The sequence below is a fragment of the Odocoileus virginianus genome, chromosome 3, assembly GCF_023699985.2.
Source record: "Odocoileus virginianus isolate 20LAN1187 ecotype Illinois chromosome 3, Ovbor_1.2, whole genome shotgun sequence".
Lineage (NCBI taxonomy): Eukaryota > Metazoa > Chordata > Mammalia > Artiodactyla > Cervidae > Odocoileus > Odocoileus virginianus.
This window is the reverse complement of record NC_069676.1, coordinates 27,695,743-27,710,880: the sequence shown is the minus strand read 5'-3', so window position 1 is coordinate 27,710,880 and position 15,138 is coordinate 27,695,743. Positions and strand designations below refer to the sequence as shown.

Sequence of the window (15,138 nt, the reverse complement as noted above, 5' to 3'; positions counted from 1 at the left end):
TGTCGCACCTTTTTGCGTTTCCATTACTGTCCATGGGGTTCTTTAGGCAAGAATACTGGAGTGGGTGCCATTTCTGTCCCCAGGGGACCATGTTTTGTCAGACCTCTTCACTATGACCCGTTCATCTTGTATGGCCTGCATGGCATGGCTCATAGCTTCATTGAGTCATGCAAGAACAATAGGTATGCTTCGTATATAACCGTAGGTTGACCATTGAACACGGACTTGAACTATATGGGTCCACGTATATAAATATGTACTGTAGAGCTATGTGATCTGTGGTTAAATCTGCACACACAGAACCACAGATAGGAGAGCCAACTGTAAAGTTATAGATGGCGTTTTCACTGCCAGGGTTGGCACTCCTAACACATGCGTTGCTCAAGGGTCAACTGTTATGTAGAATTGTATATTTCATAAAGCACTTGTATATATGTATATATTAAATTATATAATTATAAATATATAAAATTTTATATAAAATTATATAATCATATATATGTATGTATTGTATAATTTTTTTTTATTTCAGTGGGACAGGCGGATTATTCTCTCCTTTGGCAGACGGGCATGCCACTGGCAATTGCCAAATAAGTACACACATGGAGGGAGCATTAAAAGCTATCTCGTATATGTTCCAAATTTTAAGTTTGGATTCATGCCAGAATATACTAGATTGACAGTTGGTTCTCATACGCATGTATACTGCTGGGTTCATAAATGCATTCAGATAGATCTGGAAGTAACACTGAGGTTCAAGTGATAAGTGGTAAAGAATAATCGAACCACTGAAACCACCTATTTTATAGACCTTGGATAGAAAAAGAAAAAGGTAGGCCAAAGGAAAATTGAGGTGTGAGCTCTTCTATCCACTCTTTGCTTTTCTTTCTTCCTTTTCTTTTCTGAGGAGTTTTATAAGGAATCGTTTAGAGCCTAATTTTGGGTGTCATTTGTTTCTGATAAACACACATTTATAGGGAGATAAGAAATAAGTGTGGACTGATAACAGGGAAAGAAGTGATAGGCCAAACATGGGCTGGCTATTTCACCTTTTATTGATGGAAAAAATCTGTTGGCCTGAATCACTTCTGGACTATAAACTTCCCTATTTGGTACCTTTATTTTCTTTGTGCAAATTTTACAAATTTTGGTTGGTTACCTAAATAAACTTCTACCAGAAACCAAGAAAAGACCATTACTCTCATCTGCCATCAATGAAGCTAAATCAGAAATTGAAAGTTCTTTCCTGAGGCACCAACCAGGCCACTAGACCAGTCTGCTTTCCTGCGTAGCTCAGTTGGTAAAGCATCTGCCTGCAATGCGGGAGACCTGGGTTTAATTCCTGGGTCCGGAAGTTCCCCTGGAGAAGGAAATGGCAACCCACTCCAGTATTCTTGCCTGGAGAATCCCATAGTCAGAGGAGCCTGGCAGGCTACAGTTCATGGGATTCCAAGAGTTGGACATGACTTAAAGCTATCTTTTTCTTTTTTCCTATCTCATCCAATCTAAATAGAATGACTCAAGATACATGCTGAATATTAATGCCTCAAGTTCCTGATCTGACATCCCATCTTCAGGGCATCTTTGCACACAATCTGAACTGAACTCAAGTAACTCAATAATAGCCTTGCTTGAAATTCAGTATTTCTCTCCAGAAAACAGATGGAAATTTTAGTGACCGAATCTTTGTTTTTCAGACTACAGAAAGAAGGCATAGTCATGAAGCCAGTTCTTTAATGCTTTTAGCCTTGCTCCATCTATTCATTAACATGAGAGTCTGCTAAAAAACTGAGCATACCTACTAGGCACAGACCCTCTCACTATCAGGGTTGGCATTCACTAAAATTTACAATAATGTCAAAGTAGGATTCTTGTGGTAATATTTTATTTGTTCTGGCCAAGTTTTAATCTGCAATATTGAGGAAAATTCAGCACTCATCCAATGTGTCTGCAGGCTTTTGACTAGTTAACATGTTAATCGAGAAAAGGGTTATGCTATCCAACTATTAGATAAGCTATTTGGAAAAGAAAAAATATTTGTCTATGAATTTGTGGATGAAATGTTTCCAAGAAGAAATTATAAATGGGCCCTATTTTAGTTCTCTCCTATTATGAATGACAGGTTTAACATTCCTAGAAACCCTAAGAATATAATGACTACATCTTTAAAAGCCTCTCGGGATTATTGTACATTAACGTATCAGAGTCAGTAAATTATTTATCTATAAATTAATCTTTCTAAACAGATTTCCACCCCCCTTCAATTTGAAAGCTAAACTTCTGAGTCTCTATTTCAGCAACTTTATATCTGAAGAGCCTACATCTGTAAAAACATTCCTAATGAAAACATGAAGACAACCCCCAGAGAAGCAAATAAAATGAGATTTAAGTATATAGCAGCCTTTCTACAGTTACATTCCTAACAATAGTGGATTCTAATTTGATGCCAAATAGAGGTTATATAACAAAATCAGTGACCACTCTAATTCTTTTGGTTTCAGTGAAAAATGTAGGTGCTTAAACAATTCTGTCTGTATTTCCACATTTACACCAGAATGGAGGAGTTGCATCCTTGTCTGCCAAGTCACATAAGCAGAGAGCCCACTGGATAGGAAGAAGCATAATGACTATGCTCTAGGGCAGGTGACAAAAGAACTGCAGGCTGAAAAGTCTTGGTTCCCAGGCCTCTGTCCCAGTTGCCAAAACCCAAATGTCAAAGATGGATTTTCATTTTGAAGTTATACCATGTTAAAAATTATCCACCCAGACTTTATTCAGCACTTACTCCCACACAAACCATTTTGTCAGTTAATAAGACAACCAACCAACAATCAGACTACCTCAAACAAAAAGATATTAAGCCTAATTTAAGAAACTAGTAATTCATTGTGAAAAATTACCACTCAAATTTATGTCCATGGTCTGGACTATCCGTTCAATTACATAACCAGTGTTGTCTTGATTTTGTCATTTTTCTTTCTTAAAAGGATAATAAGACCTTAATTTTATAATATGTGAAGGCATCATAATTAGAAGTTTCAAGGATGCCCCAATTTTACCTTTATAAGTTGGGATGAAAAAGTAGCCATTAATTTTCACAAATTTCACATTTTGCTAACAAAGATACTATAAATATATAATGAAGTATCTGATGCATTCCTGGGAATGAGAAGATAAGTGTCTTTAACAATGGCTTACTGGGAGACTCATGTGCAAAAACCTTTTAGCATTTAAACACTGGATAGGCAGGTTTGAAGCAAACATTTTTTAATTGTAGTAAATATAATACATAAAACAAAATTTTAACAGTTTTAAGTGTATAATTCAGTGGTATTACACAGCAATATATTCACAGTGCCATGCAGTGATTTCTACAATCATCACCCTAAGCAGAAACTCTGTACCTACTCAACATGTGTCTCCCCCATTCCTGCACCCCATCCCTTAGGTAACCTCTGTTCTACCTTTTATCTGTTGAAGCATCCTTTTAAAAAGCCCAACAATCCAACAAACAAATCCCTCAGTTTCAGCAGGGGCTGTACCTCAGTCATCGTTCATTTTTATGTCTATTTTGACTGGCAGACCATAAATGATTTGTTTCTTCATGTGTTTCTTCATGAATGCAGCAACTCCTGAGTGCCTGCATAGTGCAGGCAAATGGCAGACAGACAGACCTAACCTCTGTCTTCATGGACCTTATGTTCTAGTTAACCATACTTCTCCTTATTCACACTCTAGAAATCACGTGGGAAAGTGTGCAATTTTTCTTTTGAATTTTTTTATTGGGATATACCCAACTAACAATATTATGACAGTTTCAGACGAACAGCAAAGGGACTCAGCCATACATACACATGTATCCATTCTCCCCCAAACACCTCTCCCATCCAGGCTGACATATAACACTGAGCAGAGTTCCATGGACGACAGAGGAGGCCCGTTCTAAATACAGCAGTGTACACATGAGCACCCCGAACTCCCTAACGACCCCTTCCCCCAGCAACCATAAGCTCACTTGCTGAGTTTCTTTGTTTTGTAAGTAAGTTCATTTGTGTCATCTTTTTAGATTCCACGTATGTGGGGTGCCATATGGTATCTCTCCTCCTCTGACTGACTTCACTCAATAGATACTCTCTAGGTCCATCCATGTTGCTCCAAATGGCATTTCATTCTTTTTAATGGAGGAGAAGTAGTCTACTGTATATATGTACCTATGTACTACATCTTCTTCATCCACGCCACTGTCAATGGACCTAATGTTGCTTCCAAGCCTTGGTTATTGTAAACAGTGCTACAGTGAACGTATGGGTGCATGTATCCTTTTGGATCATGTTTTTTCTGGATACATGCCCAGGAGTGGGGCTGAAGGGTCATAGGTAGCTCTACCTTCAGTTTTTCAAGGACCCCCCGTTGTTCTCCACAGTGGCTGTGCTCATTTGGAAAGTGTGCAATTTTGATAGGATATCAGTGATGCATTTCCAGCACCACAGGACTGCTCAGACATGGCACATGCCTCGTTATCAGTGATGCATTTCCAGCACCACAGGACTGCTCAGACGTGGCACAGCAGAACATTCTCTACCTCTCACTATTCCTGGTGACTGCTCTACTAAGGAATGGATAATAGCACAGCTGAGCTATACTGATTGGTAAATATTATACCCTTATTTGGGCCTTCTGCATCTCTGTTACTTAACAAACACACACATATATATATGCATATAAAAATAATACATCGAACAGAGCAACTCTATATATACACACAGTCCCTCCACTGCTATATATAGCATTTTATCAGATGTTAAATGATAAGGAGATGCATAAGGCCCAAATAAAGTTATTTATATATATATATGTATGTATGTATGTATAACATCACTGACTCAATGCACTTGAGTTTGAGCAAACTCTGGGAGATAGTAAAGGACAGGGAAGCCTAGCGTGCTGTAGTTCATGGGGTTGCAAAGAGTTGGACATGTCTTAGTGACTAAACAACAACAAAAATGCTATATACCACAGAATTGGGCACACGAAAAATATTTCGGGGTTCCAATTTTAGTATCAAATTTAGAATTTCATTTAAATGAGATATCCAGAATAGGCAAATCCAGAGAGACAGAAAGTTAGTGGCGCCAAGGGCTGGGGGAGATGTAAAAGGGTAACGGTTACTAATGAACATGCTGCTGCTTTGGGGGAAGATGTTAGACAGCAGCGACCACTGTGCAACCAGGTGAATACACTAAAAACCACTGAAGTGCATCAAAATGGTGAGTCCTATGGTATGTGAATTCTAGCAATAAAAACGTCAGGTTAGGTATTCAGTCAAGCCAGACACAAGGGTAGTGAGAGGCCAAAATTTAAAAGCCCAAACATAGCTACCAGAGGAGAGGACTCTTTTTTTTATAGGCTGCAAGAACCAGGTCAGGTGGTCCATTCTGAGGTGGCTGAGGACAAGCAGTATGTACGGAGGTGATCTGAGGATTCAGGCTGCGAAGGAATTGGACAGAGCAGTATGTGGATGAGAAAGTCATCTGGTCAGACTCACCGGCTGTACTCTAAGCTGTTCATGCAGTGCCTTTATACATCCTTAAATCCCACCCAAACCTCCACCACAGCTGAAAGCAACAGGATCCCAGGTCTGTATAGAAATCACTGGGTTATACCTGCAAAGGAACTCTTCCAACTTACACAGACATGGCACCACACGTACCTGGCAGGTGTGACTCACTTCCCCTGCGGTATGGGCTGGCCTTAGGCATGGAAACTAGGCTTTCTTCATGAAAAGGAATCACAAACATTTTAAAGGTAAATTTTGTTTCATATGAAAGTATCTGATGAAAGGTCTGCTATTACATATGGTACTGAGGAAACTTCTTAGTCACTCACCTGCCCCTTTTCTCATTCATGTATCTGTCTGCTGTGGTCATACTCAAACCCCAGGCACTGACGACAACCTAGGGAAGCCATCAGTATAAACACAGTGAGCGTCACTGATGGATGAGCTGTCTGCTGGTGAAGGACCACAAAAAGGTGTTAGAATTTCAGACTCCCAATCAGTTTCAGAACATACAAAGGTATCTGCAGTGCAAACATTTAAAGACCAAAAATACAAAGCTAGTTACTTGATACAGGAAGTGACAAGCACTAGCCCCATTTATTTAACAAAAAAGTAATAGACTGCTCAGAAACTCAAAGATGTATACAATTATGATTTTTATTTGATAAAATACATAGCCAAAAGATTAGAGAAGGCAAACCACACATCCATTTTAGGACTGTCCCTTTTGTTTCTTTAAATCTGAGGCCCCCTCTAGTGTTTGAAAACATCACATGCAGCACACAAGGCAGCTGAAGGCACAGTCACGATATTTTACCCGAGACCTTCCCAAACGAAAAGAATACTCTGTTCATGTGGCACAAAAATCAATGAGAGAAAATGTTCAGCCATAATTAATATTTCACATTCTTTCTATAATTCTCACATCCATTATTCTCTCATTCAGTAATTTCTGTATTTACTGTTGGGTTTTTTTGGGTTAACACTTGGTAATAAGGGGAAAAAAAGAAAATATAAAGCATGGAGGGACTTTAATTTCCCAAACAAGAAATACACCTCCTTGAAAACGACAGAAAATAGCCTATTCTGCTTTTGTGGACGTTATCAGTAAATAGTATATACTTCCTAAAGTATATACTTAAATTTATTATATTTGGGAATAAGACATTTTAAACTACATCTATTGCAAAGCTGACCTAATCTGTGAATTTGCTAATTAAACCTTTTCAGTACCTGGTAAAAGGAAGTGAAAGTGTTGCTCTGAACAATCTTACATAAAGGAATCCTTAAAAATTTATATTGACATGGCACTACATCGACACAATGACTTAGTCTCTTGTACTTTTGTAAAAGATTGATTAAAACTAGGGAAAATCAAATATGGGTTTCCACTCTACTTTCTTAGCTGAAGCGTTTATGCGTCTGCTTTCATGTTTTATTACAGAGGGTTTACAACTAGTATTACTATTACTGGACAATGAAATCTCTTTTCAACAAAAGAAAACAATGCAATCTTCAGCAGGAGACTGACAGAGACTTATTAAGCTATTCATATTCTTAAAAGTTTGAAAATTTAATAGCTATTGAAACAAGTTTAATCTGTATTAACTTTATTTTAAATAAATGACTAATTTGTCACTCAATAGATCACATATGACTTCTCTGCAAATGTTTCAAGTTAAAAAAAGGTAATCTAAAAAGAATTTAATAAAACTAGTTGGATTTTTAAGTGGTATCAACTTTTAAGATATCTCTTCAAATGAACAGCATTTTTAAAGTGCAACATATAACTCTTTTGGCTCATCATAAAAAATTATATAACTGGAAATTAGTACAGTCATTTCTCTGAGAACAAATTTAGAGAAAAACTGTTTTGAAAGTTAGTCATGAAATGATGAACACTGACGGCTTTAAAAAATGAGTATATAAAATGCAATTACAAATAAACCAGGGTGGGAGAGGTAGCACACAGCAAATAAAACCAAATAAATACTATACAATAACATACAAAATTCTGCTTATAAAAAATTGAAAATTGCATTTTAAAACAGCCATTTTCCCTTCTTTTGAGGGCTTTACAATTAAAATTTAGACCCGGAGTCTCAGGCAAAGTTTTTCAAAATGTTACTAGTTACTGGCATTGTTTTTTGCCAAAACCTCTCTGATCTGTCGGTCGAGTTCACTTATAATTCGATCCTCGTGATTATACACACCCGTCCTCATCAAAGTATCCCTTTCTTCTATTAGGCGAGTCAAATAATCATCCAGACCTTCTTCCAATGCACTGCCATGGGGGCCATCCATTTTTCCACTTGCAATCTCTCTGGAATCCGGGTACTGTTTTTGTTCTTGTTGCCTTAACCTGAGAAGTCAAGAACACAGGCCACTCGAGCAGGCAACACACACTGTTTTGGTTTTTAGTTAGTACTGCCAGTTAACAACAAAATGACTCAATGGTAAAATACATTTTCAGTAATATTTTCAGGCAGAAAACAAAAACCTACTTGGCTAGCTAGAGTTAGCACACTTATAAAAGACAGTTTTAAAAACCAATATTTGCATAAAATACATGAAAACTGTAGAAATTTTGGGAGTATGCAGGGAAAAAAAATCATCTTAAACAGAGATAAGCAATCTAAGTAATTTTCTATATCTCTTCTCAATTAAAAAATGCATGCATTTTAAACAGTTATCTAAAAAGCAATTGTATATATGCAATTCTGTACAATTACCAATATATTTTCACTATTATTAATATAATGAATATTTTCCGATATCATCATTATTGATATTTAGGTTGTTATCAAGCCCTTGTTATTGTTTCTTGAACATCATTTTCTTCTAACTTTATCCCACAAATATTTACTCATACCAAAAGGTGCTAGGTTTGGGGGATACTGTGTCAAATCAAGAAGTTTCTGTTATTATGGAGGTTATATAAATATTATTTGTAGAAAGTGATATTCTATAGATATGAATGCTTGAATCTAGGGTGTGTACCTTTTAAGAGTTTAAAAGGATATTAAGTTATGGATAGCTTCAAGTTACATTTATGATGATCTTATCTCAAAGATGAAGAAAGGGGAGCAGGTGCCAGCCTGGGATCTGGGTTATTTCCAATGGAATATTATCAATCACATTACCTTGAAAATGGGGAGTATACCTGGCATTACTATCACTTAGTAAGTATACTAAGTTAGTCTGGACATAGAGTAGGGTTTAATTTGATTTGGAATCTACAACTAAGATACAAATTTATACTTCTCTAAGTAACAAGCTACAAAAATATTTTAATTTGCAATTATTCCCGACTTTTGTCTTTATAAAGAAGATAAAAAACAGCTGAATCTAAGTCCCTGCTTCTAGATGGCCTTCACAGTAAGTAAGCCCATGAGAACCAGTTCTGAGATTACATATGGCGTGGGGGAGAGGAAGAGCCAGGAAGAGTTCTGCCGGACCCCAGAAAGGGTGCAGGATCAGTGGCAGTGCATGGTTTTGTTTGTTCATATGACTCTTTGAAACCTGAACTAACTCCTACGATCCCTCACAAAAGAATAAGAAACTGAGGTGTACAGTCCAAACAGGACACAAAAAACCTCCATCTGTTCTAAGAAAGGAAATAAAAAATAGGGCCCTGTGCCTTGGGACTCGGGAGGAAATCAAGTGATTAACGGGACACTGGTAAAATGGAGCAATACATGGGGATGATTAATAAGATGATTTAATTTCATATGACCTATCCATATGACAGGCACATGGCTATCTTCATTTAAACCACCAAAACAGTGCTGAGCAAAGAGTAGTGGCTTAATATGTATTTGCTAAACTAAACTGCTATATACAATAGGAAAATTTTGGAAGCAAGGGGCATGTTAAAATTAATTCGTAACATCTTCCAGATCTGTGACACAGTTGACACCAAATAAGTATTTGCTGAATTAAGAGACTAACAGAGTGAACTGAGCCCTGTAGCATGTACTAAAGACCTTGACCTTTTTCCAACTGATATTTATACATTAATATTCTAAATGCATTTGTGTAATTCAGCTCCAAACCCACTGGATACAGTGACTGAGCTTCCCCAGTCTGTGTAGGGATGTATCACGGGGTCGTCTGTTAAATGCATGTCCTATGTCCGGAATTGGGCCTTCCCCACATTCACATGCTGAATGAATATGATGCAACCCCCAGTGCGATGGTGTCTGGTGATGGAGACTTTGAAAGAGAATTAGGTTCAGATGAGATCATGAGCCAGGGGCCATCATGATGAAATTTGTGCACTTCCTACAGGAGACACCAGAGAGTTTGTGAGGACAAGTGGTCAGGCAGCTGTCTACAAACTAGGAAGAGAGTCCTTACCAGAAACTAACTGTGTTGACGCTTTGATCTGGAATTTTTACCCTCCAGAGCTGTGAGAAAATAAATTTCTGTTGTTTAAGCCCATCTATGGTATTTTGTTATGCTAGCTGAGCTAAGACAGTATGCTTCGCTGCCACAAAATACTAGTCTCCTGATAAACTCTGTCTTCCCCTACATTCTCCTCCAAAAAGACACAGGTTGTTCTAACATTGCTTCCTAACATGACATACTTAAAAGAGTAACTAAGAGTACCATGACACTACAGAGAAGCCCGGTGTTGCAGAGTAGTTACAAATACAACCTCTGGCATCAGATCTGAACTCTGGCCCCCTGACTTACTAGCTGTGTGACCTTGGAAGGGGTACTTAAATCTCTCTAATCCTCAGTTTCCCCATCTCCAAATGGGATTAATTATCTTCCTCAAAAAGTTGCTTTGCAGAGTTTAAAAAAAAAAAAAAAACAGTGGAGATAGGCATATGAGATATTTAAAATAGCTGCTGATACACAGTAAGGGCAATAATTAAGAGCTAATCTATTATTTATATAAATAATATAACAATATTTTAAATTTGTTATACTTTATATAATTAAATTCATTATCATTAATTACCTTGAAATAGTTGCAATAAATCTGAAATAGTCACACAGGAATAAAATTTAAAGTACTAATGCTATGGATCAAGAAAGCTAAACAGAGCTACATTCATGTCAAAAAAAAAATGTGAGAGTAATGGTCTTTGGCAAAGATTTTCTATTATATAACAGCTACATTTTAGAAATGATGTCCCTATTCTTAGACTTTTGATGATGTACTCTCCTTGGACCAATGAATAAATAAAAAGTTGTCCTATTTGAACTTAAGTTTTTGTATGGAAAAGGAAGTAATTTTTTAGTCATTATACCTGTTCAGTTCATTTCTTATATCCAACAATTCTTGTCTCTCAGTTTTTACTGTATCTTTTTCCTCAGCGGCCAGGTAACGGAGTCTCATCTGTTCCAATTCTTCCTGCTGTTTTTTGAGACGAGCCATTTGACTTTCTTGCTCTCGCTTGAAAGAAACAAGCCAGATCTCTCATGTTAGGAACACATATACTTATATGACTGTGATCTGTGATTATAACCCTCCTTGACTGTACCCGTGATATAGCCATACACAGCAGATTCTGGGGACACATATTATCTAGAAATGTCTGTGTTCTCTTTACAAACTTTTCCATGACTTCCCTTCCTGTTATAAGCCATAACCACTCATGTTCCAATCAGTGATTGAGGTTAGTTGAATGTAAGTTAACAGAAGTTAAGGGCAAGAAAGAGTCTCCTGTCAACACAGTAAGTTGCCACAAGAGCAATGGTAAGAGTAGCATCTAAGAAATAGGTTAATTATATAAAATTATATAAGAAATTACAATGATAAAGTATACAAAGTAACTATATAAAATACAGAGTTACCAAGAAAAATTCAATAACTGCCCCTGTACTAGTAATTAATTCCACTCCTATCTCAAGAAATAATATGCCTTTCCACTCTTCAGACTCTCAAAAAATCTATGCACAGAAAATTTCTTTCATATAAATGTGTAACATTCCACAGAATGGATATTCCATGATTTAGTCAACCACTCTCTCAGTAACAGACATTTTAGAATGCTGCAGTAAGACATCCTGTCATCTAACATAGTGATCTCATGAACCTTTCTACATTGTTACTATGAATGGGTACTGACTTTCTGCATTTTTGATAAGAGCATTTGATTTCTTCATTTTTTAAGGTGACAGTCAACTTCCCCTTTGTTTAATAAATAAATTTAGTTGTGCTACTTACAAGCTTTATATGTATGTTCATGAGATTGACTGATCAGTTAATATTATTATAACATCCTTGTCAGATTTTAGAATGAAGAGAATGGTGGTGTCATTGTTTTTAAGTGAGAATTATTCTCTCTTCCTAGTTTCTGAAACAGTTTGTGCAATATAATAGGAACAGCATTGAATCTGCAGCTTGCTTTAGGTAGTATAGTCCCTTTCACAATATGTTTCTTCCAATCCAAGAACATGGTACATCTTTCCATCTGTTTGTGTCATCTTTGATTTCTTTCATTCTTTTACACTGATGAAAAGTACTTACAGTTTTCAGAGTATGGGTCTTTTGCCTTCTTAACTAGGTTTATTTCTAGGTATTTTATTCTTTCTGATGCAATGGTAAATGGGGCTGTTTCCGTAATTTCTTTTTCTTATCTTTCTTTGTTAGTGTATAGGAATGCAACAGATTTATGTGTATTAATTTTGCAGCCTGCAACTTGACCAAATCCATTGATGAGTTCTAGTTGTTTGACTATTTTAATTAAAAAAAGAACCTCAGTAGAGTTCCCCAGTAGAAAGATGGCTATTTATAAACTAGGAAGTGGATCCTTTCCAGACAGAGAAGCTGACTGTGTGTACACTTTGATCTCAGACTTCAACCTCCAGAAATGTGAGAAACAAATTTCTGATGTTTATAAGCCATCCAGTCTGTGCTATTTTATCACAGCAGCCCAAACAGCCTAAGAGGGGAGGTCTGGGGTTACCTATCCTGTGTGTCACATGTTCTATGCTGCATTTTCTATCCTTTTTTCTCTTCCAGTTTGGATACTTTTTATTGGTTTATCTTCAGCTCACATATTCTTGGTTCTGCTATTAATTCATCTAATGAATTCACAATTCCATTGTAAAACTTTTCAGTTCCAGGATGTCTATATGACTGAAAAGGTTCCACTTCTCTAATACATTTCTCTATCATATCGCTTATTTTCTGGCAGTTATTTCTAACTTTCTGTCTGGTGATTCCAAAATCTGTTGATTTCTACTGAGCAAAAAACAAAAAGGCATTCTACATGCAAGTCTAATAATCAGGGAAATAAACAGGTAAACCACAGAGCGAGACCACTTCACACCCACCAAACTGGAAAAAATTTATACATCTGATAACAGCCACGTGTTCGACATGGTGTGAAGAATAACAATCACACACCCCTCTTGGGAACTGCAGGCTTGTACAACCACTTCGGAAAGTAATTTGGCAACATTTAGTGAAGAAGAAATGAGCAAAGCCTACTACCCAGAAGTTCCACTTTTAGACAGAAACAGAATGCTCACATGTAAAAAATTTTTCAGTGTTGTCTTACTATATGTTTAAGGTGTGTAAACCAGTAAAAATAAAATCAGGCTACTACATCAAAATAGTTAAATCACAAAAATCCATTTTGAATCACACTAGGCAGTCACAGAATGATTCAGAGTACTTCCATGTATATAAAGTTTAAAGACATACAAAAGTAAATAGTGTTATTTACCAATATTTTTAGTATCTTTCTAATCTTATTAAAAAAATAGCAAAGGAATAATAAATTCCAAAGTCAGCAAAGCAGTTACCTGTGGAGAGGATGCAGGTGAGAACAGGCGCATGGGACACTGATAATGCTGTTTCTTAAACTAGAAGGTGGGGGTTGAGGAGCAGAAGAATCTTCTTTGATTCCCTTTTTGGAACATGTAACGTGTTTCATTTCAAAAGTAATTATTAAGAAAATAAAGGAAAAGAAATCCAGACAAAAAACACACTGGATTGTTACATCTGGCTGAAGAGGTGATAAGGTTACTAGTGACTTTCATGTACGTTATGCTGCAAAAAATGTGGACTTTTTTTTTCTTTTACAGTGAGCAGATATAATTGCAAACAGGGGGGGAAAGGTCAATGATTTAATTTTAGGTTACTTTGTAAAAGTGTAACATTGTAAGACTTGAAACACTTTAATTCTAAACCATAAGAAAAGCCTTGAACGGCCCTGGATGTTTAATCCGGCGCACAGCATCAATAATAATCGCACACGCACAAATTAGAGGTTCGAGGAAGGAACCCCTCTGCTGCCAGGTGCTCTGGGTTAAAGGCTCCTCAATCAAGTGAGTATAATCTTTATTTTGCCTTGGCTGCCTATAAATCCAGAGAGGAGATGTAAACATACATACACTAGACTAAACAGCGGCTAAAACGTGGCCACTACTTACTCTCCCACTCACACATACCATGTAAGTCTGTGGGAAAAAACTTACAACTAAACTAAGGAACTCAAGTCAAGTTTTCTGAAAATAACCCAGAGCTGACAAGTCAGTAGGAGGGCCTGGATGGTTTCAAGACACAGTTTTTAACCAAGACTTGGACCTCCAACTGTTTTCTTAAACAAAGATTTACATCCCATCCTTGGCTAAATTACTTATAAATTAATCAAATTAATTACTCTGAGTGGATAAGCAGGAGGCTGGACAAGATAGTGCTGATGTCAGCCAATGAAGTCTGTGTTGTTTTAACTAAATATATCAGCTCAGTTTTAAACAGATCTACTGTGCACAAATATGGTAAGGGGCCCACGTCCTACCCAAATCTTAGTTCTGTTTCCTGTCCTGTGAACAAACATACCTAGTTTTAATGCATCAGACATGATGAAAATGTTAAATTGCCCAGAACAACAAATTCATATCTCTTAACGATGATTCATTTGTTTTTAAAATGTAGTGGCTATTATTCTTCCTCCATAACTATATTCTAATGTGTCAAGAAATGTTTTTAAGTAAATACGGCACTTAGGACACAGTAAAGTAACAATCTTAACTTACAATTGGGGGGGGTGGGGAAGGAAACTAAATTACCCCTTAAGTGTCTGACTAGAATTCTTCAAAGTCAGTGTTATACATCATACCAAAGATAGCAAATCCAGAATGTACGGGCATCATTTCCTTGTCTTCTAAGTTAGAACCCATTTCAAGTTACACTTATTTATATTTTACAGCTGTTGCCTACCCAGTTACCCAAGAACAAAAAAGTTTACAACATGAAAAAACACAGGCTTTTATACTTATGAATCAGAAGAAAAGATTTTTTTTCTAAATAACTGGAAGATTATGATTTTTTAAATTCACCAACTGACTATACGAGGTCACCTTTGAGTAATGGAAATCTCTGTTTAAACATTCTTTTGGCAATAGGCACTGAGCATTAGGTCTTACTTCCAAGCTTTACCAGCTGGGTTTTGTCATTAACATTTATTAACAATCTAAGATACGGCTTTCGCCGTCTAATCCGCACTACACAAATGTTTTGTACTGCCCTCCAGAGGATTTTGCTGTGACAAATTACTGGCAGAGACTATAGCCCCGTGGCTATTCACCAGAGGCAATGTAAAATTAACATGGTA

General features: G+C 36.7%; 1 protein-coding gene across 3 annotated transcripts in view; it reads right to left on the bottom strand.

Moving 5' to 3' along the window:
* Positions 1-6,196: 6,196 nt before the first annotated feature.
* Positions 6,197-15,138, bottom strand: part of CEP120 (centrosomal protein 120) — an 82,184-nt gene continuing 73,242 nt past the window's right edge. For all 3 annotated transcript variants that reach the window (XM_070465101.1, XM_070465100.1, XM_070465102.1), the window contains exons 20-21: positions 10,819-10,964; positions 6,197-7,919 (exon numbers count right to left, since the gene is read on the bottom strand). In XM_070465101.1, coding sequence (XP_070321202.1) covers positions 7,685-7,919; positions 10,819-10,964 — 381 coding nt within the window. In that variant the 3' untranslated portion in view covers positions 6,197-7,684. The remainder of the gene's footprint in view (positions 7,920-10,818; positions 10,965-15,138) is intronic.